Source organism: Gallinula chloropus, assembly GCF_964237585.1.
Source record: "Gallinula chloropus genome assembly, chromosome: 6".
NCBI lineage: Eukaryota > Metazoa > Chordata > Aves > Gruiformes > Rallidae > Gallinula > Gallinula chloropus.
In genome coordinates this window covers 6,365,840-6,391,484 of record NC_140091.1, presented here as the reverse complement: position 1 = coordinate 6,391,484, position 25,645 = coordinate 6,365,840, and the positions used below count along the sequence as shown (strand labels likewise).

The window sequence follows — 25,645 nt, the reverse complement described above, 5'->3', positions numbered from 1 at the left end:
AGGCAGAGTTCTGAGTGCCCAATTTTGGATTACCTTGCAACTGTGATTCTGTGTGTGTCCAAGCACCAGCTTCAATACTGAAGCCTTGGACATGACAGCGAGCCTTTCATGCTTGAAACCACGCAGACAAACATCCAAAAGGCCAAAGTTTGTGTTTACTTAAAGAAGGGATCTAAGCAATACACTTAGGAGCTTGTGTGTTCAAAAATGTAAAAAACCACAACAGAGTTAGTACTTCATTGCATCCACAAAAATATAAGTTTATTTGCATATGCAAATACTTACAGGATATTTATTTACTAGAAGTGAGAACCGTATGCTCACAGCTTCAGTAACAAGTTCACTTGCCATTTAAAAATGGAGTCTAAAAAAAGGCAACTGACAGTTCTACTCCCCAAACGTAAAAGAACTTGAGGCTTCTTTCTGTTCTTTATGCAATTGTTTTGCCCTTTTTTTCAACTCCTCTGCCTTAGCATCATTCTTCTCAACGCCATCTCCCAGTTTGTACATTCGGCTGGCATTGGCACAAGCCCACATGTGACCCAGCTCACACCCTTTCAGTGAGTACTTCAAGGCATGGTTCATGTCCTTAGGGACCCCGGGTGCTCCCTGGAGGTATATTACACTGAGGTTGAAGCAGCTAGGAGCAAAATTACCATCACAAGCCTTTGTGTAATAGTCTCTAGCGACAACAGGGTCAGATTTGTCATCATTTACTCTCCCATCATGGGCCAACAGCCCAACATTATGACATGCATTTACTGACTTCTTCCCACCTTTCTCACATGACTTCATAAAAGAGTTGTAGGCAGCTTTCAAATCTGTGTCGAGTCCACCTGTTGGCCAACAAACCAAGAGATTACTGTAAGGACATGCTAAAAATGATGGGAGCTCTATGGTTGGCAACATGCTTCCCCATGCTCTTTGGGACTGCCAACATCCTTCACTTTAGATGTTACAGACAAAATTTAGGACTTGAGAGACACTGTGGTTATCTCAGTTACAAAGTTTTTGCCAATGTCTACTCCCCAGTAATCACAACACCTTATGCAGACAAAAGGCCCCAAACAAACCCAAACCACAAAACACTCTTTCCACTCCTACACTGGTGCATTTCTTAATAGCTTACACTAGACAAAACACTCCTCTGCCAGTATACCTACAGCGATAGATACTAGCTTTGAACTACAGTAGAAGTATATTCCTTCCTATTACTGTCATTTTAAGAACAGTCACTAGTTTGGCAGCTTCCAATTGCTGTCCCTGCAGATACATGCTGGGCAGACTTGGGGCTTACTCACATGTCTGCAAGTTTATTCTCCTTTACTTTCTCTAAACAGCCAGAGAGGAAGAAATCCAAATTCTGAGACTAGGACACGCAGCAACATTCAGCACAGGATATACTTACCATTTGTCCAGCCATAATTACAAAATTTGACCTTGATTTTTCAAAAGAAAGTGACTTAGGGCTCTTTCACCCTTCCCCAGCTTTTATTACGTGGCCATAAAAAAGGCAGGCCAGGTAGTTCCTCCTTCAAGGTCAAGAGGAAACACCAGCGTTCGGCACCTCTGGAAAAGCAAGAGCCGTTAGCCCACAGGCGCCCTCCCCGCCCCGGTGCCCGCGGACGGCGGAGCTCACGAGTGACACGGGCAGGAGGGCTTCAGAGGCAACCGGAAGCGGTCGCGCCAGCGCCAGGACCACCCACCCGCCGCCCACCTTTGCCGATGGTCTGGTAGGCCCCCAGCTTGTAGCAGCTCTCGCTGTGCCCGTACGCCTCGCAGTTGTCCCGCAGCACCCGCGCCGCCGCCACGAAGTCCTTCTTCACGGCGTCCAGGTAGTCGGCCAGGCGCTGGCAGCCTGCAAGGCACCGGTGAGGGGGTTGAGGCTCCCGCCGGCCCCAGGACGGTGGTCACCGGGGCACGGTGGGTCCGCTTACCGTCCGGGTCCTTCTCCTTGAAGCACTGGTAGCTGTACTCGATGTGCAGGTTCTCCAGATAAACCTTCACCTCCTCCTCATCCTCGAAGTTGACGAGCCCGGCCATGCCGGATCCGACAGGGCCGCGCGAGAGTACCGAGCCACCGATCGGGCGCCTTCCGCGAGCGCCGAGCGATCGATGCGGCACTGCCCGCCCGGGGCCGCTCCCGCGCGTAGGCTCCTATAGGAAGAGGCCGGGTTGTCAGTTAACGGCGGGAGCCGATTGCGGCAGCGGCCGCTGGACGGACTGACGGCACCGCCTGCCGACGGGCTGCTGAAGTGCCGCTTAGAACCTCGGTAGCTGCTGCTGTGGTATTATTAGTCCCTTAACGCGTTCCACTTCCCAGCGCCTGGGCTGGGGGTCCCGCCCGCTGTCCCCGTGAGGCAGAACGCACAACGACCCACCGAGCGCACCGCCCGGCCCGCGGCAGCGCAGGCGGTACGAGGTGTGCCCCATGCTGACTGCTACCCGAGAAGGTCTCAGTTCTGGAGAAGGCTTGTGGAAGGTGAACTGCTTTTGTACCAGCCATAGGGTTCCTCTGAAAATCCAGCTCTGAAAACCATCCCCCTTTACGTGGGGTCCATAGAAACTCTTCGGGTTTGTTGGCTTAAATCCCGGAGGAGCCTGGTCTTGCTGGTCTTGTGCCTTTGGAGCTTCTGATGCCGATGTTTTGAGTAGGTGCTGACGCAACCATGCGGCCTCTCTCCATACTAGGAGCGAAGTGGCGTGGCGAGGCCTCCCCTGCGGCCACAGGCTCTTCAGCACGGTGGGGAGTGGACGCTGAGAGCAGGGCATCAGTCTGTCGCATGGAAGTTTTCACTGTCTGAGCCCAGGCAGGAGGAAGGAAGATAGTTCCAGTCATGAATCTGGACGGAATGAGGAAAAGGAGGTAAAGGCAAAGACATCTGGTGATACTGAGGTTGGAGTGAATTTGTCAGTAGGTATGGAAAGAACAGTCTGGAAGCTCCAAAAGACACGAGGAGGTGGAAGAAACATGTAAAGGATTAAGAACAACAGTACTAGCCCCTCCCTAGTTTCTCTGTCCATAATTACATAAATTATTCTAAGCATCTTAGATTTGTAAGTCATTAAATTTAGAACATGAAGACTTTTGGTTCTGTTCTTGTCAGATCCTGAGCACGTAATTTGTTTTCCCTACACCAGCAATCTAATCTAAAGAACTGGGGCTACCACTGACCTTTGCTATGGAGTCCTTCAACAGGCAAAATTGTGTCCTTCAACAGGCAGAATTTTGTCATCTTCTGATGACAGAAATGTAACTAATTTTAGCAATTGTTCCTTAATATTTATGTGTTTTGCTGTTTCTGTCTAAAGCTGCTGTACATAAAATCAGCAATTCCTGAATGCATTTAATTCTTGAGAATTTCATTTTACTGGGACAGGGTAATTGTGTCACTCTTTATATCCCAAAATAAAAAAAAACCCACCTGTGTTCTCTTTACCAACAATACAGTATTGGGAGACAGGTTTTCATCACTACTACTACACCTGAAATCTGAAATTGTTTAGTGTAAAAGCTTATGACAAAGTTCCTCTCCAAGCTGGAAGCAGGTGGCAAAACCTATCCTACTGGAGATTATTATTCATATTCCCAGAAGAAACCAGTTTGGACGGGAAACATTTAAATTACAGGGGTTAATCAGTGAGCAACAAGTATAAGATGAGTTTGGACTCCTGGTTGAGAGAGGTTACCCAAAGTCAAGGGACTGCGATGAAACAGCTTCAGCCCTCAGCAACCTCTGCTGGGACAGACTCACTGGTGCTTCGGTGTTGCTTCACCCTTGCTGTGAAACGAAAGCAACTCGACGCCAGGGAGAGTCTCAGGCACACCGTAACACCGCAATGCACCTCACTGAGTAATAAGCCCTTCTGCGGACACCTGGGGCTCTTCATCCTTAAACCTGGCAGCGTCTGCCTGGCGCGGCCCCTTTAAGGGAGGCGGGCTCGGCGTCGCTTCCCGGCCGGCTGAGTCAGATTCACTTCCAGGTCGGGGAGGTGTTAAAAAACGGGGGGAAGGCAAAAAAAAAGGAGCGACGCTCCGGGACCCGGCTGGCTGGGCACTCGCCGCCGGCACCCAGCGCCGCGATGGTGAGTGAGCGCCGCGGGCAGCGCCGGGCTGAGGGGACTGGGGGGGGGTCACCGTGGCGCCGGTAAGGGCAGGCTGGCAGCCTGGCTGCCTTCCTCCCGCCGCAGGGTGACAGAGTCCGGCGGAGGGGAGCTCAGCTGAGGCGAGCCGCCGCGCCGGGGAAAGGGCCCGCTATGGCGGCGCCGCGAGTCCCGCTCTGTCAGGCGGGAGGTGAGGGCTGCTGTGCACCCGGGCAGGTGAGGTGCGAGGCGGGCCCCGGGGCACGCGTTACCCCCCCACACACACCTCCCGCCGCGGAGCGACCAGAGCCAAGAGCGACCCGGTGGGGCTGCGGCCGCCGCTTCCCCTCATGTACCCCCGAGCCGGGCCAGCAACCCTCGCTCCCCTTGCTGTTGTGTAACCGCTGCGGCTGCCGCCCTCCCGGTTATATAAAAGGGCTATCGGCATCCGGCAGAAGGGGAGGCCGAAGCCCGGCGCGATGCGGAGGGGCAGCGGCAACCTTGCCCAGTGCGCTCCGGCATCTTTACAGCAGCGCGAGGGTGATGGCCGGCCCGGCCCGGCCGCTGACCGGGTCTTCTCGCAGCACCTTGTGGGGCCGAGGACCAGCGGCTGCGGCTGGCTTGCCGCCACACGGGAGCGGGGGTCATCCCGGCGGGTAGAGCTCCTCAGCCGGCCGGCATGAAGGACAGGACAGGTCAGGACAGCCGCCTCTGGCTCATGCCTCCCCCAGCTCTGTCTGGGTGCAGTCCAACCCTCTAACAACGCTTTTCCCACTGGGGCTTCCTTTGTCCAGAGGCTGCCTGGAAAAGGCCGTGCCACCGAAAGCACGGGGTACGCGGGCCTTGCTGCTGTGTGTAACGTGTAGTAGGGTGCTACTGCAGCCCGGAGCTGGTGGCTGGAAACAGCCTTTCTCTCTGTTAGGGACAGGCCTCGGAGCAGAACATATGGGTGCTGTTTTGATTGCTCCTCAGAGATGAGTGTGCATGTTTGCTTTTAAAGGACTAGCAGGACCTTCCTGGCTTATCTGGTCTCATCCCTTGTTATTAAAAGCATAAATTAATTTAGTCTTCCAATAAAAAGGTTTTGATGTTTACTTTAAAAGTAGATCCCTTTTGTGCCTGCTGTTCTATTCAGTGGCTAAAGTAGAACTTTTTTGTTATTTTGGAGCTATATACTGACCTTTAAATTCATGGCAAAAAAAAAAAAAATCTTAATCTGTGGATTTCTATGGGCCTTTGTTGCTGTGCTGGTGCTGTGCTTCACCTTAACTTTTTTCTTCTTCCATAGGTTTTGTTCACTGTGCTGTATTTATAGACAGCGTTCATATCTCTCACCTTTTGGTCTGCCTGGCTAAGAAAAGCTGGATTTGTTTTCTATTCCCAACATGCTTTTTCCCTACCCACTCCCCCAGGAGCATTCTAGCTGTTATGTTCAAACTGAAATGGTGCTGGTATTTCTTAACATAAATAGCCTCATGAGATCTCATCTTGTCTTGAAAATTATATAACACTTCCTTATTTTTGCTCGATGCTTCTCCCGATAACTTCTTTGTCTGCCTTGTATAGTTTTCTTGTGGTTAAGCAAACCATACAGGTTCTTTCCAGTCATTTCTAATTGATAAATTCGTATTTGATGGTTTTGATATTAATCTTGAATTACATGGCCTTACTATGAAGTTTTAATGTAGGATGATTTAATTTTAGACCTCTCATGATGATGTCTGCCAACTTTGTATCACTAGCAACTTTAATCAGTATGTTCCCACTTGCTGTGCCAAAAGCTCATGTTAAGTTTGAGTTTTGAGCATAATCCTTCCTTGAGTTTGGTTAACAAAATGCCTACATCTGGTTTATTCCATTAAATTTAAGTAGGATAATCAGAAAGCTTTATTCAAAAGACAAATCACAGGACTGCTTATTTTTCACTGCCTTTTGTTCACTGGTGCCTAGAAGAATTTTGAGGACTGTTACTTGAGTTGCTATTATGTGATCGTTCTAAGATTGTCCTTTCTAAGAACATAAAGTCTTGGGGCTGTGGAGTGGTGGAAAATAGTGAGAAACACGATATGTCTAAGATGGAAGATTAACGCTCTAAACTGCCTCTTATTTTCCTGCTAATGTTCCAAGAGAAATAACTGCCATGATTTGCAGAATCCTTTACCCCATCTCCTTGTTGGAGGCTGCAAGGAGGCAGGAAAGCAGATGGACCAAGTAGAGACCTTATACATGGGGGTCTGTCATACCAAGCCTGCAATTGGGTATAAAATTTGGAGAGCACATCATAGAAGTGGTTCTATTAGAGCTGAGATTGGTATTTGTCTTCCAATGTTTTCTAGTGGTTTATGGAGGGGAAGGTGGGGGAAAGCCCTGCCAAAACTACCTGTGGGAAGAAGAGTTTGACTTCAGTTTGAGATGCAAAACCAGACGGCACTGAATCTTTTGGGTTGGAGTTGGTAGAATCACAACACCTGTAGCACAGGAGACCCATGCAGCAGCAGAAATTAGATTTTGTGCAAAGCTAGAGCAGAACTACTGATGGAAAACATCAGTTACACAGCAATAACAAAAAAAGAGACAGGTTTAAGCTGGTGGCTTGTGTGGTGATGCTTCCCCAAAGGAACAGGATTTTTTGTTACACTCAGCCAGTTAATCTAGGCACAATGTCAGGTTTAAGAGTCTCATTACAGATACTTTAAGATGTCCCCATAAACTCGTTGGTTTTTTTTTTTTTTCTTGTTAATTGTCCTTTGAAACACAGGGTAAATCTATTCCAGCAATACTTAAAGTTGATTTTAAGGAGTTTTAAAAAGCAAATGTGGAGGATAGTGTTCTTCATGGGAACCTTTACAGTTGTTTGAGGCATAAGCTGAACTGGGTAACACCAGGTTGAAGTAGGTATTGCATTTCAGTCCACTGGTGTATTGGATTACTGTTAGATGCCAGTAGCTGTGCAGCTTACCCCCCAACACCTCTCACCCCTCCCCAACACTTTTGCTTGTTTGTTTGCTTTGGTTATATTAAGCACCAATACAGTTACATTAAAAAAAAAAATAGTTGAAATAAGCCTTTAAGAGACCATATAACTGGAATTATTCTACTTTTTATGCTATTCCATAAACTGGGTGGTTTTGGATGTGTGTCACATTAGTTTTACAAGTTTTAGCTAATGAAGACACTCAGATTTGCATCATGTAATGCATGATTCTGTGGTTCAGGGAATTTATTTTCTGGCCACTCTCAGTTTGGGAGAATGAAAGAGACTGTGAGGTTACATGGAAGTATCAGATAGTTAAGATGGTTATGAAGTCAACTACACATAATAAAAGTTCTACTCAAATACTGCTGAACGATCTTTATGAACTGAAAATAAAATCCTGTGGTATGGTTGGTGCACATTGACAGGGTCCCATTAGACTGTTAGAACCAGAAAGGGAAATGAGCTGGAAACAAATGCCAGGTTTGTTTTGGAGGTGACATTTACAAACACAGCTAGAGAAATCCTAACCTTGTAAGAGCTTAACTACAACTGAAGCCTTTTACTGTGAGGTCTTTAAGTGGGCAATATTCTCTTTAAGAAAAGAAAAGTTGAGAAAAGGAATGCCTCTGGCTCTCATAAAAAGTTTACAGGTTGCGTTCAAGTTGCTCTGTTTCAGTAGCAGACAGTCTAGGATCATTTTTATGATGCTTGTCAAGGGACTTTATTAGATATAGATAAAAATGTTTCACCCATCTGCCCAGGTTACCTCAGGAGCCATTGTTAGGAGTATGTCCTCAGCCTTTTTGCAGCTGAGTTAATAAAAACAACACTGTGTGGTTCACAAGTGTTACTGATCCCTGCTTGTGGATTTCATTTCTTGTATTGTATAGAGGTGTTGTGTATGGACTTCTAAAGTTACTACTTTCTATGAAAATTAAAACAATATCTCCAAATTATAGACTGGCCAGTCAGAGGTACTGGTTGAAAAAATAGTTTTCTGAGTCATATGCTTAACAGCCTATCTGCAGGGCTAAAAATTCTCATCGGAGTTCGCTCACTGGTATATAAAAGTGTTTTAGCTTTTCTGGCAGAAACTATGGAACAGTGCCAGAGGGAACGAAGACAGCCAGTATTCTGGTTTTGTCATTTTTAAGGATGAAATTAGAAACACAAGATCAAATGGGAGATGAGGATGGCTTTGCTTCAGTGGGAATAACTTTTCCTATGCCTTTGAGTAAAGATCCTGCTCTTTTGTTTGAATCAGCAGCTGTCATATAAGTCCTGTCTGTGTGAATCAATTTCAGGTTAAAAATAAAATGTTCCTCTTCAAAAAATGTACTATTTTAAAATAATCAGTTGGGTTTTTTTCTCTTTAGAAGTATTTCAGGCATTGTTGAACATTATAAAGAAACAAAAGATGTTAACAGTTCCAAATTCTGTCCTGCCTTTTCATAGCAGCTTGAGATGGGAGGCAGCCAAAGTTGCTGTTTTCTGATGATGAGACCAAGCCTTGTCACAGAATAACTCCTGTTTCTTCAACAATAAAATGTAATAATAAAGCTTTAAAACAAAATTAAATTAAACACTTGTTGAAATCAAGTCAAAGGAGTTGGAAGTTGCATGTCAAAAGCTGCAGAAGGAGCTTGTATTTGAATAAATTGGAGTTTCTAGTTGCCAAACCTGTACTTAAGCCTTCAGGAGCTGTTAAAATGCAGTCTCTTATTGTTGTCAATATGTGATTCATTAAAGATAAGCTCCATTCCACTCTCTGCCCTAATGTGGTGCCTCCCAGTCTTCAAATATATGTACCTCACTTTATAAGACATATTTCTGTCATTTTCGTTTTTATATTTCTGTACTTCTGTGACGAGCGCATTAGGCAAATGAAGCAACAGAAGAGAACTTAAATGAGCTGGGAAAGAAAGGTGAAATTATCCAGAACTTTCAGTATAAAAGGCAAGCTACAATTTTTCCCACAGATGAGATCTGGCAACAGTTGATGCTGTTATTTTCAAAATTGTCTGGGGGAGTATGTACCAGTCACTTGGCCTTCTTTTGTGTAGCGCTGGGGATGATTCACAGTGCTGCGAGTCATTCTTTATGTTGATTAATCTCTGTGACTGAAAACAGTAGGCTATTATTAGACATTGAATTAAAAACTCCCAACACCACCAACCTTTGAGATTTCATGTATCAATGCAGAATTTCCAACTCTGGAGGAAAAGTTCAAGTTTACATTCTGCCTTGTCCTGTGCACCCAGGGTTTATTAGAATTTCCAGGTGCTTATAGGTATCTATAATCAGAAGTAATACTGTAATAGTAGTTACTTCAAGTACAAATTTTGTACAGCAATATAATGGTTCCTTTTGAGTTTCTATTTTTGATCTGAAGCTCTAGCTGCCTTTTCTAGTATATAAAAAAAATTGCTCTGAACCATGTATGAAACTTACCTATGCTCTCCTGGAGGTTGGTAGTAAGACTTCAAATGTGGATTGATCTAAATGAAAGTTTGAAATAAATGGTTTAAATCAAGAAGTAAATTTTAATCTTCTTTCAGGTTATCTTGATTGATTAGTTACCTGTATACTTCATCAATTCAAATCTTATCAGCAGTTGCTTTTCTCTCTCTATGAACGCAAGCAGGGCTCAAGCACAATGGACCAGACTAGATGTGGTTCTGGGAGTGACTGCAGGAGGAGACAGTTTGGCCAGTCATTTATTGCAACCTAATAGACCTTTGCATGGCTCTGAGGGGGAACGTCTCCTTTTGTAGTAGTTGCCTGTTCCACAGAGAATGAGGCCAACAAAAAAGAATTATTTGCCTAAACCCAATGTTATAGAGGAATGGATGATTCTTAGACAATGATATGACTAAACCGCCTTTGTTTCACTGTGTTCTGTGTACGACAGGAGGAAGCTTCTCCTTATTCTTTACTTGATATCTGTTTGAATTTCCTGACTGCCAACCTAGAGAAGTTTTGCATGGAAAGGCAAGATGGAACTCTGTGCTTGCAGGAGCCAGGGATGTTTCCTCAAGAAGTGGCTGATCGGTTGCTGCAGACGATGGCGTTTCATGGTAAAGCCAATTATTTGTGGGTCATCAGTGAAAATATTTTACTGGCAGCTATTTAAAGTGTGTTCCTTAAGCTCTTAATAGACAAAGTTTGCTACTTGAGCTTTTCCACAGCTTCAGCTGAATGTTGCATTGCCATATTGATAGCTCTAAATAGAAAGTCCTTTATCTTTGGTTTATTATTTTAATTTAATATTCTTGTAATTGAATATTCTTTAATAGATCTTACTTCCATTAAAAATAATTATGTTTATTTGACTCTGGTATTTCTAGGAGCGTTCAAATATTTGAGTATCTCCCACAGAGCAATTAATTGAATTTTCTTTACTCTGTGTCCTTGTGATTAAAGTAGGAAATAATTTTATGATTTTCATTAAAATAGTTTCTCATCTCTGTTGACATTTTTGCTGAAGTGGAATGATTTGCTGCAAAGGAGTCAATTTCAAGAACAGTATAAACACCTGTGGAAACAGCTTCATGGTGTTCTTACCTTGTAGGAGCTGGCCTGTCATGTTCTCTGTCAGCACATCTTTGAGGAGAGGGCTGCCCTCTCCTTTCTTTCCTTTCAGCATGACAAAGGAAAATGTTGTGTTAATAAAAGCTTCTTAGGATGGGAAGAGTCAATATGTAGGTAACTCTAGAGAAGAGGCAGGAGACCGTTCCTGGAGGCCCTGGAGATTTTTTAGAGATGAGACATGCTACCAGAAAAAATACTTTAAATAGATGAAGTGCTCTACCCCGTAGGTTTTAGATTTGATTTGGTCTTATTGTGCAAATACTGGTGTTCTGGTTTTCTCAAGTTGTTCTAGTCAGATACAATGGAAAGAATAGGCCTTTTTAAAAAAGGCAACCCCAAAAAACCTCTTAATCTTCAACATACATTACTTTCTGGTAAGTAATTAGAGTAGTCCCAAGAAATTGGATTCAAGGAAACTGAATTACCAGAAACTTATTACCAGTGCCAGTAGTGATGAAGGCAGTCCCAGATACCAAAACATCACAAACACTGTGTCAGAGTGCAGGATGAAAAAACTGCGTGCCAGATAAACAGGGTGTGGCTAAGGTAGGCCAGGGAGAGAGCCTAACTTGATCCTTGAATGCAAAGATAAGCAAAAACTAAGAAGTAATTTAGCAGTACTTTATTCAAATCATAATTAATTTTTTTCCCCTGCTGTGTACCAATGTTTCACCCTATATTTTTGTTTTCCCTGCCAAAAAGGAATGCTTAGACTGCTTGGTCAGAAATACCTAAACCATCTTCCCTTTAGAAAGGTCTACAAATCTTAGTGTTGATTTGACTTTGTCACAGAGGCAATTATTAGCTTGTGACTTAAATCCAAACTGTAATGGCAGCAATGTTTTATTCAAATATATTCAATTTTCAGTTTCTTTCCTATGTGACATATGCTTCACAATAGGAGAGAAAAAGCAGGAGCGTTGGCATTTATCACCTTTGATAGTGAAACCAGGAGGGCATGTTCTTCCTGCTGCTTTTGTGTGAATGCCTTTGTATCCATAGCTGTCTCATACTGCTTTTGATAAAGCAGTAGTCCTTTGGCTGATAAGATACAATAAGAAATCTTGGTGTTTTCAATGCATTTTGATAATCCTGTGCATGGAACTAAATGTATTTCAGTTAGGGTGTTGCCCGTGTGCTGCAAGAGAAGACTAATTAGGCAGAGCAAAAAGATCATAATGTCAAATTAGATTGTTGCATTTCCTTTTTTCATTGCTGTCTCTCCTTCCCTCCCTTTCCTTGTCCTCCCGTTTCTCCTCTTTGAATCACTTTTTAGGTTTCTTTCAAACATGTAGCTTGTTTCTGAGCAACACTCCTACCCTCTTCGTGAGGGATATACAGAACTTAATTAGCTTAGTTTAGTGTATTGATCCTACTTATGAATTCAATCAAATGCTAAATTATTCAATCGATTTAAAGCAAGATGAGAACTGGCCACTGATTGCTGGTACTATATTGAGGTTAAAGGGACTTTGACCACGGCCAAGGAAGAATTAACTCTCCGAAACTTTGAAATTCTGCTTTTAGAATATTTCTTTCTAGCCAGTTCAGTGAAAAAAATCCAGAAGATGCAGGCAGCAGTCTGAATGTTTGTGAATCCTATCCACACTTTATTCGTTGCATGTTCCACGTTCTCAACCAAGCAGGTAATGTGTATATACTATGTCTTCATTTAGCTGTCCTATTCCTACACCTGGCATTTTCCAAAAGGGAGTTCATAATCTTAGAAGTAGAATCTCACATAAAATTTTGGAATCGTGGCATAATGATCCAGGACAAACTACTTGGATTTATTTTCTTTGTCAACACTTGATGCTCTTTTCCAACAGGGCTTCTGAACGATGGAACTGTGGGCATCTTCCGAGGCAACCAGATGCGTCTGAAACGAGCTTGTATCCGGAAAGCGAAAATCTCTGCTGTGGCTTTCAGGAAAGCATTCTGCCATCACAAGCTGGTAGAACTCGATGCTACTGGGGTGAATGCAGATATAACAATCACAGACATTATAAGTGGACTTGGCAGCAATAAATGGATCCAACAAAACCTGCAATGCCTTGTGCTGAACTCACTAACTCTTTCTTTGGAAGACCCGTATGAGAGGTGCTTCAGTCAGTTGTCTGGCCTTCGTGCGTTGAGTATTACCAATGTTCTGTTCTACAATGAGGACTTGGCAGATGTTGCTTCACTTCCTAGATTAGAAAGTCTGGATATATCAAACACCTCTGTCACTGACATAACAGCACTCCTCACCTGCAAAGACCGGCTCAAGTCTTTGACCATGCACCACCTGAAATGCTTGAAAATGACCACAACCCAGATTCTGGATGTCATAAGAGAACTGAAATACCTGAATCACCTTGATATTTCAGATGACAAACAGTTCACATCAGACATAGCACTTCGTTTACTGGAACAGAAAGATATCTTGCCTAACCTCGTGTCTTTGGACATTTCTGGAAGAAAACATGTTACAGATAGAGCTGTAGAAGCATTTATTCAGCAGCGGCCCACAATGCAGTTTGTAGGACTGCTAGCTACTGATGCCGGCTACTCAGAATTCCTGACAGGAGAAGGAAACCTAAAGGTTAAGTGGGAGAATTAATTTTACTGAAAAATTACATTGTGCAAGAAAAATAGAACTAATAATTTATAACAAATCTATGTGGGTGTTTCAGGAGGAGGCTGTAGGTTCTTTTTTTTTTAACTGTTAGCTGTAATTACAGACTTTATGTCAAATTCTTACTGAACTCTGGCACAGGATCTGCTAAATTATTATAATACTGTTGTAAGGAGCATCTATTTTCTGTGCCTTTTCAGCGAGCCTTAGATCTTGATGTAGCATATTGGATCTGAGAGCTGAACTTTGTCTAGTCTGAAGTTATTTACTGGAATAATGTTCTCTGTATTCCAGCACACTATCTAGCATAAGGCAGCAGTATGTAGAGGTGGAGGTACAATTTGCATAAGCTTTGAGCTGTTCATGATTAACTCAGCAGATACAAAAGCAGCTCAGTTATTAGATTTTATTGTACTCCATCACCACTTCTATTTCCTATTACCATATTTTTACCCACCTTGAAAGGTCTTTTGGTGATGAATGTGTAAAAAGCTATTACTAAGGAAGAAAAACTTCCTCTGCTTGAATAAATCCTAAATTACTTAGCCCTTCAGGATGAGATGATGTTTGCTGAAGTGCATTTACTTATATTTATTTTTTTTTAGTGCTAGGCAATAAGGCATCATTCCCTGTTCTGTAGAATATGCATGCACATGCTGGAGAATGAGCTTATCCTGTCCCTGCTATGAAGGGGTCAGAATTAAAGAAGAAAAAGAGAAGTTTTAGGCATGTCTGTGGTGTATTTTCTTTGATTCTTGAGTTTTGTTTTCTACTGTGCCATGAGGGCGATGGAAACTGTAGAGGATATGAGGAAGAGTTCACAGTTTTAAAATGCAAGAGTGCTCTTGTTATAGGCAAGTAAGGTAGCACAGCTACACAATTTTGTAACTCTTTTCCCCTCCCTGGAAAGTTTGGCAGTTTTTAATGGCTGAGTCTCTCTCATACTTTGTCACAGCTGATAGCAATGTGTATTAATTTTGAAAGGCACCATTGAAGAAAGCAAGTTCCTATTTGGTGTGATGGTGTACAGCATCAGTAAATTATATCTTCTGTTTGGTATAAAATGCTTCAATATAATCCCTGCTTTTTAGAATATGTGCTTCATAGAAGTGACTTTGCTATGAAAAGGCAGGAAGGAGGAAAGTTCTGGTAATGTGAAAATCATGATGGATTTGTAGCAGTGTAGTTAGCAAAAAGAAGTTTGCATTTCTTTTGTTAAGGCACAGTATATTGTAAGAGGACACTGTAGGCATTGATTTTTTTTTAAGGGGTTTTTTTTTTTTGGTGTGTGACAATTCATTAGTGAATATACTGAAATATTCATCTGCTTAGTCTAGACACTGCTAAAGAAGAAATGGGACACAGCACTCATGGAGACAGCAGAATTGAAGTATTACTATATTTACAGCAGTCCTGTAAAATGTGATTGTAGAAAATCCTTGAAAGATCAAACACTAGGCAGATGGTATAGTTGAGAACATGAAGCCAAGTGGAAATTCTTCATATGGTTTATAACTGGCTGCAGCACATGTCAGTAAATATGATTGCCCTGTCCTATTCAGTAGAGAATATAAAACAAAATCTAAGACAGTATCAGTTCTCTCAAGGCTGTAATGTATTCCTGATCTAGCAAGTTTTGAAAAATTTGGCTCTGTACAGCACAGGATGCACAGAATGTGACGCTTCAGTCGAGGAACATTTGCTTTCCCTTATGTGAAGCATTAAGTAGAACAAGTTCTGCATGATTCCCTGAGAATTTTAAAAAAACAGGGATTGCAGTGATGATTCATTAAATAGTAGGACTGAGGAACAAACAGTTAGACAGCTTACAGTTACTTACAAAGTAGATAAAGTATAGTTAAAAGGACAATGCAGCAGATTGGGAAGCAGAAAAGTTTGCAGCAAGTTGCTGATTTAATATTCTGCACTTAAGCTTTTGTTAGTCAACAGCTTACAGCTTCTAATGCAGTCTTCACCTAAGTTAGCTCATTGTTTGGTTTTCACACATTTTTAAAGTCTGGTTTTAAGGTTCTTGAAAATGGTGCTAGAAAATCTGTTGTTTGCTGTAAGTTGTACCTGAATCTTGATGTAGGCAAAGAATGGGAATTCTTTTTTTCTATTGCCAGATCTAGAACCCAGAGCCAGAAAGTTTCAGCCAAAATCCCATCTTTGTCAGTTTATCTGCTGCATGTGACAGAGCACAAAGAGTGCTTGTAGGCATTTGGTGCATCATAAGCAGCTTTTGTTGGTTATGAAGTGCTACTTTACTTAGTGGTTTCATACAGTTCTGATTAAAGACGTGGCTGAAACCTAAGTTTGGCTTACAGTATGGATCCTTTTTATGTTTGAAGATTATGTGGTTCTGCATTAATAGGGCCAGATAAAGTAATTGTTTGCTTACTGAAGGCTTTGGCTAAAAAAATCACCACCTCTGAAACAGATTTGCACTTTCCAAGAAAAACTATGACATCATGAACTAAAGATTACTTCTTTTTCTCATAGGTGTCAGGAGAAGCAAATGAAACTCAGATTTCGGAAGCGCTGAAGCGATACAGCGAACGGGCCTTTTTTGTGAGAGAAGCACTCTTTCACTTATTCAGCCTGACACATGTAATGGAAAAAACAAAGCCTGAAATTTTAAAGGTAAAATACTACAGCTTTTCATGGTTGTCTCATGCCCTGTCCCTTAAACTGAGCCCATCCCCAAACCCCTGGTATAAATTGCTTTATAAGCTTTTATGGTTTTTTGTTATGATCTTTAAGATTTTGATGTTGAATTAAGAAGTAACATCTATTTAAATAACAGTGATGTAGAAGATGCCCTGTAGTGGTTTATGTAAGGTAAAATTGATCCGGACTAACATACAGTATGTAAATTTATTAGTATCTAAATTCATTAGCATCTAATTTATTTAATGCCATTTTGAATCTGATATGAAATTTTCTTTAGATGCTGAGTTCTGTCATTAGAACACGTGTACTGGATCAAACCAAAGGTCTGTCTAATCTCACTCCCCAGGTATCACAGTGCCTTCCGCTGATGCTTCCAAAGCAGTAAAAAGGGAGGCGTTCAGTGCTATTTCACTCTGCAGGTCACCTTCCAGTAGGATAGCAAGTGAATAAATATCATTAGTGTTCTACATTGGGCTCAAATTTGCAGCTTCCTTAGAAACATGTTCTAGGCGTTGGCAGAAACTCTGTCCTCCCCCATTCATCTCTGAAAGGGTTTGGTGATTTTTCTTTCGTGCCAGTGTATAGAGCAAAGCTTGGATCTTTCTAGGAATCTCTTGCACTCCATGCAGCATCTCCTTGGAGAGGCTGCCACAACCAGTGCAAAATGACTGGGAGAAATAGAAGTTGTCAGCTTTGAATCACTGAGCAGAAGGAAATGTTCTTCCTGAGAATTAAAATCATGCCAGATGGATTTTTCCCTTAAGTAAGAGAGAGGCAGAAATTGGGGGCTGTGAGTCATTGTCGTGACCTCAAGCAACAGTGGATTGCTCTTGGGGTGTGTGCAGGAGCCTGTAACTAACGTGGGCAAAACTCTTGCATTTCAGCTTGTGGTTATTGGGATGAGGAATCACCCCCTGAACTTGCCTGTGCAGTTAGCAGCAAGTGCGTGTGTCTTTAACCTAACCAAGCAAGATTTAGCAGCCGGCATGCCTGTGCGGCTCCTGGCCAATGTCACTCACTTGCTCCTGAAGGCCATGGAACACTTCCCCAATCATCAACAGGTAAAAGACAAAGCTTCTTTTTTTTTTTTTTTTGTAGGATTCCCTGTTTTGTGGGTCTTGCACAAAGTTTCTCCACACCTCAGGACTTCTTTTAAATATGTTCAATGATTCATAACAGGCAAGTGTTCTGAAATGTGGATGTGTCTGATGAAATAACTCCCTTTTCATTTCTCATAGCTGCAAAAGAATTGCCTTCTTTCACTATGCAGTGACAGAATCCTTCAGGATGTTCCATTTAACAGGCAAGTTTTTTATGTCAGTTACAACAAGTTGTAGCACTGCAGAATATTTGTCTTTGTTATCTGTTCCTTCAGTTGTTTCTGGTCTCAGTTTTGCCTGGTTTAAGTCATTCCAGTGTGCTGAATTTGTCTGTCCTATATTATTTGGGCTTGTAATTCACAATTTAACATAGGCCTGACAAAAATCTTTTGGTGTACAGGTGTGTTTTACTACACTGGGATGGGTTTATCACTAACTGCATGTAATAGAAGTCAGGATTTCTCTGGGCAACTATGGGATTGTTTTTTCAGAGAGACTCTAAACGTTTTCCCCAAGTGCTTTGAAGTGTGTTGGCCTGATGTTTCAGGAGATTGTGCCAAATTTTTCATTCTCCTTTGGAAGCACTCCTGTGTACTTTGATGTATAATTAGAATTAAGAGACCCTAAGCAAACAACTCCAAGCTGTCAGCGACTTGCTCAATACCTGTAATTTCACTGTGTATTTTTACTTTTCTCTTTTGTGTACTAGGTATGCTTCTTCAATTCCTCTTGTCTTGCATGCATTTCTGTCTGATGTGTTGTCTGTACACCTTCATTCTGCTAAGACTTACGTGACTTTTGAAAATTAAATTTATTTTTAACTTCCAGGTTCGAAGCAGCCAAACTCGTCATGCAGTGGCTGTGTAATCATGAAGATCAAAACATGCAAAGGATGGCTGTAGCCATAATTTCCATTCTTGCTGCAAAGGTATGAAATTTAAGCTTTGAAATGATAGCACATTTCTAAAGTCTAAAAAATTGTTGATATGGGTTTGTTTTCTTCACAGCTTTCAACAGAGCAAACGGCTCAACTTGGCGCAGAGCTCTTCATTGTTAGGGTAAGACACTTTCCTGACAGTCAAAAATAGCCTCTCCAGGGTTTCATGCTAGCAGTATTCCTAAAGCTATAAAATAGTAGATAGAATTATAAGAACACATTAACATGTATTCATTTGAAAGTTCTTTAGAAGGGAAAAGCCTGGAGTATTTGTACAAGATATCAGAGGCAGTGGCTATGAGACATATTAGCATAGATGAAAAGAAGGCAAAGTTGAAAATTTTGGTGCTATTAATACAAAGTAAATAGCAAGATAAGTCTTTGGTTATATATATAAATATATAAAAATAAATGGATTTGAAATCTGTTTTATAACATGAAAGATGCTCAAAAAGAGAGTATTTGAAGTAAATTACGTGTGGGGTCCAGAGTTCTGTGGATGGCTTTGTGCCATCCCTAATACTACACATATAATTATGGTGAAGAAAGGAAATCCTCTAGCAGGCAACCACCTTCCAAAGGGAGGCAAAAAGTTCAGCAGCTGTTTTATTTTGTATGGTTTGACCCTAAATGTGTGGATCTTTACTCTGCATATAAATGACAGCTATGTGTGACCTCATTTGGTGCAGAATGAAGCAGAGGAGCTGATACATTTTTTTGATACACAATCGTAACTGGGATGTTGTGGTGTTGTGTTTATTCCCAGCAACTTCTACAAATAGTTAAACAGAAAACAAACCAGAATCTTGTAGATACTACCCTCAAGTTCACGTTGAGTGCACTTTGGAACCTCACTGATGAATCTCCCACAACATGTCGGCACTTCATTGAAAATCAAGGGCTAGAACTTTTCATGAGAGTCTTAGAGGTGAGGAGTATGGGTTTGGTGGTGAATTATCAATGTAGATTTATAATTAACATTGTTTCAATAATAAGTATAAATAGTTATTTACAGTTTCTTTCTTTTTTTCCACAGTCTTTTCCATCTGAATCATCCATCCAACAGAAAGTTCTTGGACTTCTGGTGAGATGAACAACAAATCCCAAACAACCCTCCCAACACCCCCACCCTCCCAAATATATACTGTAAAAAATTGGTATTTATTTACTTCATGTTAATATGAAACCTGGTCTAATATTTTTATGCCCTTCCTTAGTCTTTATAGTCTTCATTATTCACAATTGATATTGTTTTGGACTGTTTCACCAGTTCTCCAAAAAGCACTAGTTACATTGAAATTGGTGGTTAGAGTAAACTAAAAGAACTTTCAAGAAAGGGCAGTGAGAAAAGGCTTCAGATGAGTCCAAATACAAAAAGGAGTGGAATTTAAAATCATGCACTGCTGTAGTCTACTGAAATTGACTGTGTTTAAGAATGTTAAAATCAGCCCTTAGTGTAATCTGCACACTAATGGCCTAAAATTACTTACGGGAGAACCTGTTTGTTTTATTACCGCATGAGACTAGAGAAGTTTTCAAAACCAATAGTATTTTGGCATTTGCTGGTCACCTGGATATATGAAGATCTCATCCTGGTGTTTATATATGTCTCTTTACAAACCCTAGTTCAAGTTTACATGTTTAGCTCCCTCCTATCTTATTCTTTCTGTTGATATTTTCTCTTTTCTTTTTCTCCTCCCTTCCAGAATAATATAGCTGAAGTTAAAGAACTCCATTCTGAGTTAATGTGGAAGGACTTTATAGACCACATCAGTAAATTATTGCACAGTGTGGAGGTGGAAGTTAGCTACTTTGCAGCAGGGATTATTGCTCACTTGATATCTCGAGGGGAGCAGGCCTGGACGTTAAGTCGCAGCCAGAGGACGTCTCTCCTTGAACAGCTGGTACAGAAATGATGGTGAATTTTATCATACTCTGTTATATTTTTTTCAGTGTTTGTATTTAACAGTGAGTGTTCTTGGTTCTGTATTTTGCAGCATTCTGCCATTTTGAATTGGCCAACCCCAGAATGTGAGATGGTGGCTTACAGGTAACTACTGTCTTGATTGGAGTTTGGAAAATAAACTGAACTAGATTTAAAACCTGGTCCCAAGGCAAAGTGAGCCTACTAGCTAGACATGGTTTTATCCAATGGAAAAATACACAAAAATATACAGCATGTTAATTTTCCTTCTGTAACCAAAGAAGGTTAGGGACTCCTGTAACAGTAATATGTAATGTTGTTCTGTCTGCTTTTCTCTCAAATGTATTCAGCTGAATATCTAAAAGATTTAGACATGAAGATTAATCAGTAAGGGTTATGTTGGCAAGTACTAGGTTAGCACTATCTGTCCTAGATAAAGAATCTTGAGGCCAAAAAGTACAATTAGATAACTACTGCCTATCTAATCCTTGTAATTTCCATTGTTTACACCTGTTTTCAAGGCATTTGCACACCATGGTAAAAGCATACCATGTATCCACTATATATAATTTTTGCTTATAATTGTCTAACATCAAAAGTTTGCATCTAAACCTCTAGTTTTATGTCTCCCCTAGCAAAAGCTGTAGGTAAATGTGTAGGCTACATGTGACCTCTTAAGTAATAATATCTAATAGCAAGTTTCTAATCATTTTTTTTTTAAATAGGTCTTTCAATCCATTTTTTCCTCTACTTGGCTGTTTCATGACACCTGGTGTCCAGTTATGGGCAGTGTGGGCCATGCAGCACGTCTGCAGCAAAAATCGTACGTATTAAGATAAAACTACCTTTAAAATTCTTATTTCTTTCTAGCATGAAGTGGGGAAAAATAAGAATTGCTAGGGTATTCATTCCTGATCCTCTGGAGAAACTACATTTAGGCTTTGACTAAATAGGGCAGGAAAAGAGACTAGGAAGAGTTCTTTTATATCCTTTTTATGTACTAGAGTTTTACGGTTAAATGCACAGTGTTAATTTAAAAATGTGGACATGTGGTCTAGTGAAGATGTCCCTGCTCACTGCAGGGGGTTGGACTAGATGACCTTTAAAGGTCCCTTCCAACCTAATGCATTCTATGATGATTCTATAGTTAATGACTTTTTAGGCTTGCACAGGTGTTATTATTCAGAAATAGTAAAAATGGGCAACACTTTTTAATTAAAAACCAAGATTGTAGCAGGTAGCTGTCTCTCACTATCAGAACAGAAGTTTTAGGTAATCCGTGTCTCTAATCCCCTTTTAGCAATAACTTGCTGTGACATGAAGGTCAGTTTCTTAATCTGTCTTTCCCATCTGCAAAATGAGAACACCAACATGTAAAATGATTTGAGAGCATGTGATGAAATGCTTAAGTGTTGGGAAAGGAAATAAATCCCCTGAGCATGGGAAAGGAATTAAATCCTCTGAGCATACCTAAATGTATGACTGGACAAACCTCCCTGCCTCTTAATGCCTTTTTTTGGGATGTAAATTTGTATGATGTGAATGTGTGTATTGCCATTAACTTCTACCAGATATAAAGCAGCTTTCCTCTAAAGTCCTAAAAGCACTTCCAGTGCCATTTTTAAAATGTTCTTGACAACAGTATATGACGCTTATTTATCCCTGTCCCACAACTCACTTATCTCTGCAGTGAGAAGACGTGTTCCGGACCAAGTGATAAACACAGCACAATAGATAACTGCACACAGAGTGCTGGGTTTTTGTAGAGCTTGTCACAGTAATGAGACACTGTTCCCAGGGTATGCAGGCCAGAGATCTGTGAGGACTTCTCCTATGTTGAAGTAGGACTGTTCTGACAAAGTTTTTACTAGTCAGGCTCTGGATAACAGTTTTTGATTGATACCCTGTAACTGTGTGTTAATAAAATTAAAGCAAGCTTTTACCCCCTCTTTGTGCCTCAGCCCTGTTAACTTAATATTGTCATATTCTATTTATTTTTAGTGTTTGTTTTTGTACTGCCCTAACCTCTGGGCTTTCAACATGCCACAGAGGTTTGTGTTGACAGTGAGTAACTGCTCTGTAGAATGGAAAGGCTGGAAATACTTGTATGCATACTCCTGATCTGAGGTCAGGACAGCATTCCTGAATAGTTCTGTTGGTGGTTGGTGCCAGAAGCTTATGGACAAAGTTGCAGAGAAACCAAATGTTTGGTAGCAAATGTGATCACCTACCCAGAGGGAAAATTTGTCTAACTCTGAAATACAGAGATTTAGTTTAGGAGAAAATCTTAAGCTTTTGGTACTTGGCACCAAGAAGGCTTTTTGTCCTGGAGTAGAGATGCATTTTATTTTGGCCTCTCTTTTATCAGATGAGGGTGAAGAGTAGCCTGGAATTAATGGGATTTCTTTTTCTCAGGTTTTGGGTGTTTTCTTTTTCCTCTTTTGGTTGTTTCTCTGTATTCCATCCACCCCGATGAGGTAACTTAAGTAAAATGTTAGTAGTATTGTGGTAAGTGTGATCCCTGTGAAATGCTTATTGTCAGCATTTAAAGAGCTCTGGTGTTGCCTCACCGATACGAATGGTGAAATCGGGCACATCTGAGGTAATGCTCTGTGGGCTGCATTGCAGTCATCCTGACCTTTCTGTAACAGCCTCTGAAGCTTGCATGTCATATAAAACATACAGCTCTCTTTACACCTGGTCCCTGCACGTAACATCACTGGAGCTGGAGCATGTTCAACTTTTTAAAATCAGTAATGAAAGTGGCAAGAAAAGTATAATTTTATCCCAGAAAAGGCATTCATACTGCCACCAGCAATAGTGTTTGTCAGACTGTTTCTGAAGGAACTAGTTCCTGTTCACTCTGCAAGCCTGTACAAAAGATGTGGTATATCTGATACCAGTTTTTGGTAACTGTCTCATACAGAGGTTTTTTTGGTAAAGGCCATATTTTTACCTGAATATTCACTGTAGTACTGCTGATTCTCATTTCTTTAAATTTATATATCTGCACTTAAAATGGCTTTGGAGAGACAGGGGAGTAGAGCTGGGGACAGAATGCTGTGCATATTACAAGGCCCTTCCCAATCAATTAAAACAGACATGGAGACAGACCTGATTACAGTCAGAGTCCTGTCCAAACAACTCTGTTGTCACTTGTTGGAGTACAAATACACTTCTGAAAACACTTCAGGGAATGTCCTAAATGCTGCTTGTTCTAGGAGATGAAAGTACATTTGAATCAGTGTATCTGTATCTGCTACCCTTAGCCTAGAGAATTTTTTTTAATTCCCTTATTAAAATCTTATTCCAGCTGCCAGATACTGCAGCATGCTAATCGAAGAAGGTGGTTTACAGCACTTATACAACATCAAGGAAAACGTCCAGACTGATCCACATGTCCAAAGGATTGCTGTTGCCATCCTAGATAGTTTGGAAAAACACATCATGCGCCACGGGAGGCCACCGCCGTGTAGGAGACAGCAACAAACCAAACCAAACTGAAAGCTGCAGGTATAGGAGCGTCAGGTATTGTCTCTGTAATAATCCTTTCTGATGTGTGTGTAGTTGGAGTAACTTGTAATATAGTGGTCACCATTAAAGTGATTTGCCAGTAATTGTGGTACCCAGAACCATGTCTGGTAACTGTCGGTGAACGTCAACTTTAATGGCAACCGCGTACGCGACTTGTAAAGGGTCACTGCTTGAGCTGGTCACACCTGCAGGGTTACTGCTGGCTACAGACATGGGACTTGTACAGAGCAATATGCACATCTGAAGAGAAGACTTCTGGGAGAGAGAAAGACTTCATCCCTACGATTGCTGTTCCTAACACTGTTTACCAGTTTGGTGTTTGAATAGAACTTGTGTGTGGCTGTGAGATTCACCACTTCTACAGATCAAAGCAAAAGTACATGCATGCAGGTTACAATGAGACTTGTAATTAAGGTGACCAAAATGTCCATTGTCTCATAACCTTCTAAACACAAATGGGGTCTTTAAGTTCCTCTTCCTTTTTGCCTACAAGCTGTGTTCTTTTTGTTTTCTTTCCTGCTAGAACAAAGTTGTTTTGTAGTTGAGCCCTCCTGAGCCCTCCCTACTCTTGGTAAGGTGGGGATCTGCATTGCATCAGGGAAAGGGGAAACCTGCTACAGTAAAGCAATAGAAACAGGATTAAACAGAGACACAAGACTAAAAGGATGAATTCAGCTTGAGGTTTTAAACCTGGTAATAAGAAGGGGATGTGTTGTCTGACTACTTTTGGTTCTGTGTGATCTCTCTTGTTTTTATAATATCGATATGGAAATGAGAAAGCTCATTAGAGCAAAATCCTGACTTGTCTTCATCATGAAGGGGTATTGCATGTCTTTATAGGAGGCCCAGGATATTTGGTCACCTTATTTATAAGAGACTTAACGATTGCTCTGTTCTTTTTTTGTACATATTCTGTCAATATTGTGCAGTGAATTATATTTCCAAGTCATCACAGTACAAAATACCACCCAATGTTCTATGTAAGCCCTGTGTCAATTGCATTGTTCTGTGGAGTGTGAAATTTTACATAAAGATGCTAATTGTAACAACTTCTTTCTTGGTTACCTATGGGTTTCAAATGATGTGTTGAATGAAACATACTGCACAAGCATACAAGTGATGGAAGCAAACTGCATGTCCACTCAAATTCAGTTTAGTTTCAGGTATTAGTTGTGTTTGTTTGGTTAATCTCCATATTTTTATGGCAACTGATTGATATGCAGAGATTCTTCTGTAAATATATTGGTAATTGACTCTAAAATGAAAACTTATGTTTGGTAGCATACTAGCAGGGATGGCTTCTTCATGATGACCATATTTCACTATTTTTAAACTTCCTTCTCCCAACTCCCATCCTTCAGATAAAAACATCACCTCTAATCTTCAATAATCTAGTTACGGTGTATTTCAGCAACTTCAAAAGGTACTGATCCAGTAATTTAATCAATGTGGTGTAACTGCTTTTTGTATGACAGTATAATTTGGCTAGCCTCATTTTCATGTGTGTATCTGGCTATAGCCATTTTTCTTAATTCAGAAGGAAAAAAACTGGTTGTGGCTTTGAATTATGAAGGTGGTTAAAATAATTCAAAACAGCCTGTGAGCCTTTACCCCCCCATCCCTTCTGACATGTCTGCTATGGGACTCATGCTACAAACTTTGTTACATGAAATGGAACACAGAACTTGTCCAAATTTGTGTTAATAGAATGAATATAAATCAATTGCTACAAGACTTTAAAATAAAGATGGCAACTCCCCTCACAGTACTTTTTTTTTTCCTACTAGCAGAAAGCAATCTGAAATGGCAGGAAGGTAGCTGGAGCATCCTAACTAAAACTGGAGGGGGGGGGAAAAAACTCATCTACTGCCTGCAGCACAGAATGAATGTGATGCTGGGATCAGGCCTGACAGTGAAGGTGTCACATCGTGAAGTTCTGCAACCAGCAAGCCCAGAAGTTGTACCTGATTTCCCCTCCCCTTCAGGCACACAAACAGTAAGCAGGCTTCTTTCAAGATTAAAGGTGTGAATACCTACAAGGTGTAAACCCCTCAAGTTTAGGTTCATGCACTGGTTACAGAAAGGTCTTTTGAGTAGCTTCAGGAGTTCCTGTGAGGGTAGGCCAATTCCAGAAGCAAATTTTAAACTCCTGCATCTCACCAGTGGCATCTGCCACCTTTTTTGTGAACACTGAAGATCATGACTCTGC

General features: G+C 41.2%; 2 protein-coding genes across 2 annotated transcripts; one reads left to right on the top strand and one right to left on the bottom strand.

Moving 5' to 3' along the window:
• Positions 1 to 235: 235 nt before the first annotated feature.
• COA7 (cytochrome c oxidase assembly factor 7) lies at positions 236 to 2,049 on the bottom strand. The gene is made up of 3 exons (XM_084265912.1): positions 1,938 to 2,049; positions 1,718 to 1,858; positions 236 to 836 (listed from the first exon to the last, which is right to left on the bottom strand). Exons 1-3 carry the CDS (start codon positions 2,041 to 2,043, stop codon positions 388 to 390), a joined length of 696 nt encoding a protein of 231 aa, XP_084122038.1. The 5' UTR covers positions 2,044 to 2,049; the 3' UTR covers positions 236 to 387.
• Positions 2,050 to 4,257: 2,208 nt separating this feature from the next.
• Positions 4,258 to 24,012, top strand: LOC311193558 (protein zyg-11 homolog B; the record flags this gene model as incomplete). Its single annotated transcript, XM_084266415.1, has 14 exons — positions 4,258 to 4,320; positions 9,972 to 10,137; positions 12,481 to 13,235; positions 15,771 to 15,911; positions 16,826 to 17,002; positions 17,180 to 17,244; positions 17,870 to 17,969; positions 18,049 to 18,099; positions 18,745 to 18,906; positions 19,015 to 19,062; positions 19,685 to 19,882; positions 19,976 to 20,028; positions 20,628 to 20,725; positions 23,216 to 24,012. 14 exons carry the CDS (start codon positions 4,258 to 4,260, stop codon positions 23,404 to 23,406), a joined length of 2,268 nt encoding a protein of 755 aa, XP_084122541.1. The 3' UTR covers positions 23,407 to 24,012.
• Positions 24,013 to 25,645: the final 1,633 nt, after the last annotated feature.